Source organism: Microtus ochrogaster, unplaced genomic scaffold (genome assembly GCF_000317375.1).
Source record: "Microtus ochrogaster isolate Prairie Vole_2 unplaced genomic scaffold, MicOch1.0 UNK8, whole genome shotgun sequence".
NCBI classification, from domain to species: domain Eukaryota; kingdom Metazoa; phylum Chordata; class Mammalia; order Rodentia; family Cricetidae; genus Microtus; species Microtus ochrogaster.
This window is the reverse complement of record NW_004949106.1, coordinates 4888696-4892241: the sequence shown is the minus strand read 5'-3', so window position 1 is coordinate 4892241 and position 3546 is coordinate 4888696. Positions and strand designations below refer to the sequence as shown.

Below are 3546 nucleotides of genomic sequence, written 5' to 3'. Positions count from 1 at the left end.
GAAGTCGCGGAGCCCTGCATAGATAAAGGACTCCCCACTCCCGTCCTTTAAAACGGGGAATGTTTACTTATTGGGAAGGTACTCGGGCTATAACCTGCCTGTGGAGGTCAGAGTTCAGCAGTTCAGCTTGGGGGAGTCGGTTCTCTCTCTCTCTTCTCCTAGAAGGTCCCGATCTCGGGTTCTTGGCTTGGGACAGGCACCTTTACCCACTGAACAGTCTCTCCAGCCCTCCATTCTCATTTTGAAATCACTCTCTCCTTCACTAAGGCAAAGTGTTAAATCGTCTGATCTAGCGCACGGGGGCGGGGGCATAAAATAGAAATGCCAAAATATTTGGTGACAACTGGAATCATCTGGGGAGCCGTTCCTGCACACAGACGACCAGAGGAAGGCAGGCAGGAATTAGTCAGAAAACCTGGTTTGGGGTCGACAAGTATTAACGTACTGTTCTCCAGCAATCATCGTTCTTTATGCATGATCCATAAACACGCAGTTCACCCGGGGGGGTTATGCAAAGGAGAACAAACCCGAGGAGAAAAAAGGGTCTTTACTAATAATTGAAAAGTTACGTTTTTAAAGAGGGAGCTTTGTTCTGTTCAACGAGGACAATGTTTTGCCCCTTATAAAAAAACAAAACAAAACAAAACCAACAAAACAAAACAAAGAAGGAACAGGGCTGTGTATTAATAGGATCTGGGGGTGGAAAAGGAGGCAGACGGCTTCACGCTGTGCTGAAGGTGGCTGACTCAGCTAAGGGTGTCTTTCCATAGAGGCGAGCCTTAATCAAGAGCAGCCTGCGGGGGTCCTGTCTGTAAGGCAAGAACTGAAAGCCGCCTAAATGTCGTCAGTGTGACCACTCAGCAAACTTAGTTATAGTCTGAGTCACGGTTATAAATACGGGGACATGTTCATCATGCATTTAAATTAAGTTAAAAAAAAAGAAAACCCACCACCTATACACAAGTGTTGGATTTAAACACTTTAAAAATGCATATTAGACTGGAAAGAGAGAATAAAATAAGAGTTACTGGTATTTTTCTCTCTTTGTTCATTTGCTATAATTAATGCTGTTTTAAAACTATAAAAATTTGGTGTTCCTCATGTTCTCCATATTTATCTGAATAGCTTTACACAGTCTCTTCTTTGCATCCGTAAATCGTGACAAAGAAACAGAAGTCACAGTTACGCCCTTCGTACCTTCAGATTGTCCGGCAGCTCTGAGCGCCCGGCGTACCCGGGGTTCATTGTTATAAAGACAGCGCACGTGGGGTCGAGTTTCAGCTCTGTCCCTTCAAAGACTAGCAGTTCTGAGCCTGCATTAATACCTGTGGGCAAGCACAAGGTCAACGGCTTAGCGGGGCCACAGATGCACGCAGGTTGGGGCGCTCACTGCTCCCCGCTTTTTGTCTGTCTTTGCATGCTGCACAGATAGCCTAACTCAGTACCTCTTTGGATGGTAAGGATTTGCTGAGCGACCACAGAAAGTACTTCCAAATCAATTCTGTTAAACTCATCAAAGCAAGCCCAGGCTCCACACGATAACAGTCCCTGGGAGGGAAGGAGAATAAAATTTTCAACTTTATCTGATCGAACATCATCACATCAAAATGACGCGTTTCCACCTGATCTTTTCAGGGGATTTAATATCCCATCAAGGAAATTGCTTATTCGCCGTTATCTTTAAAGACAGCTCATTTTTCATTACTAATTCATTATTCTAGGTGAATGAAGGGTTTGATCAACTGGAAAACTTTCTAATTTATTGCCTTTACTCTGGCTATAACTGAAGGCGTGTAGAGGCATACCTATAATTTCTAGGCCTTCGCTTTTTATTTACAAGTTGACTTTATTTGCTATTTTTAAAGAATGGTTTGCAATAACCCTCTATGCAACATGACTTCCGTTGCCAGAAAGACTGTTTTGTAATACAAATACCCATATAGAGCCCAGTTTCCAATCCTAAGAATGGATCGCCTCACAACTACACGCTGTCTAGTCACAAGAACAACGCTAAAATAAGAATGAGCAATTATGTCTAAACTTAGATTTAAAATTTAAGACATAAAAGTTAAGTATCAACTGAGCACAAATGTTGTGGATTCTATGTCTACGCATGCATGTGTGCATGAGCGTGTGGCATCTCACTATGTATCTGGTATGTGCCAAGAGTGACCCTCGGTACTTTAAAGATGCTTTAGAAGCAGGGAGACCGAGGCTGTTCTACATGTGATGTTAAGTTGCACTAATACTGACCCTGGGTTTGCACTGAACATAAAATCCATGCATATGAAAGATCGGTAACTCTTCAGAGAAGAAATTACCAATAAGTAATGACGCAGTATAAGCTTTAGTCATCACAAGAGACAGGGTCATAGTCAATTAGTAAATCCTGAAACCAGAGCTAATACAACACAGAGGTGAAAGAAATCTTTGGAATTCCACACCACAGTCAGTGGTTCTCAACCTTGTATCTGCCCAATATATTTAAAGATCCCACCTAAAGCAAACTTAACTTGCTTTTTTTTTTTTAAAGAAGAAGTTGTAACAACCCTATCTGCGACCCGACGTCTGTTGCCAGAGAGACCACTTTGTAGTCAGAGTCCCCAAAAAGCCGAGCAGCACCTGTCCATCTAAGACCCACTGAGGAACAGTCAGGAAGTGACCACCACAGCAGGGATTGGAGGGAGGCAAAGCTCATGCTTGGGACTTGCTATAACTTCTATGTTTACAAGGCATAGTTACGCTTCTGCTTGCGTAGAGCTGTCTCTTTATAAGCCCTCTCTGGCTCTGATCAGCGACCCACTGTAAAGAGATGAGGGGCTGACTCAAACCTTAAAGAACTTTCCTAAAGCCAGATAATCCAGCCCATCGGAGCAGTTGAAAACGACGCATTGCTTGGCTACAGCTTTTGCTAAATCCTTGGTTGTTTCTGTCTTCCCAGTGCCAGCTGGACCTTCGGGTGCTCCTCCAAGGTGCAAGTGAAGGGCTCCAAATAAAGTCCTAGGGTAAAAGAAATGGACAGACTCACGGACACATAGAAAACAGAAAGGGTTAAATGGAATCCTAGCTCCACTTCCTCTTTAATAATTCCTTCCCTCCTTCCTGCTAGCCTCAGAAAATTGGACAGTACATTACGTTGTTATTACTTTTACTTCTAAAACTAGATAGATGACAGACAGGTGGATGGATGGATGGATGGATGGATGGATGGATGGATGGGAAGGTGGGTGATGGAGATGGATGGATAGATTAGACAGACAGATAGACAGTCAGGCAGACAGATGGACAGACAGATGGATAGATAGACAGACGGACGGACAGATGGACGGGTAGGTGGGATGGAGATGGATGTATATGATAGATAGATAGATAGATAGATAGATAGATAGATAGATAGATAGATAGATAGATGGATATGGATGGATATATTAGACAGAGAGATAGATGGGTAGGTGAATAGATAGATGTTGGGAGCAGTGAGACCCCAGATCCTGAATTTCTTGTTTTCTCCTGATCTGAGTGCCTACAGCTGCTCTGAGCACGAGA

At 43.3% G+C, this 3546-nt stretch overlaps 1 protein-coding gene across 1 annotated transcript in view; it reads right to left on the bottom strand.

Moving 5' to 3' along the window:
* Dnah7 (dynein axonemal heavy chain 7) overlaps positions 1–3546 on the bottom strand; it is a 195148-nt gene that overhangs the window by 113100 nt on the left and 78502 nt on the right. The window contains exons 25-27 of the mRNA XM_013353465.2: positions 2832–3000; positions 1446–1548; positions 1198–1325 (exon numbers count right to left, since the gene is read on the bottom strand). Coding sequence (XP_013208919.1) covers positions 1198–1325; positions 1446–1548; positions 2832–3000 — 400 coding nt within the window. The remainder of the gene's footprint in view (positions 1–1197; positions 1326–1445; positions 1549–2831; positions 3001–3546) is intronic.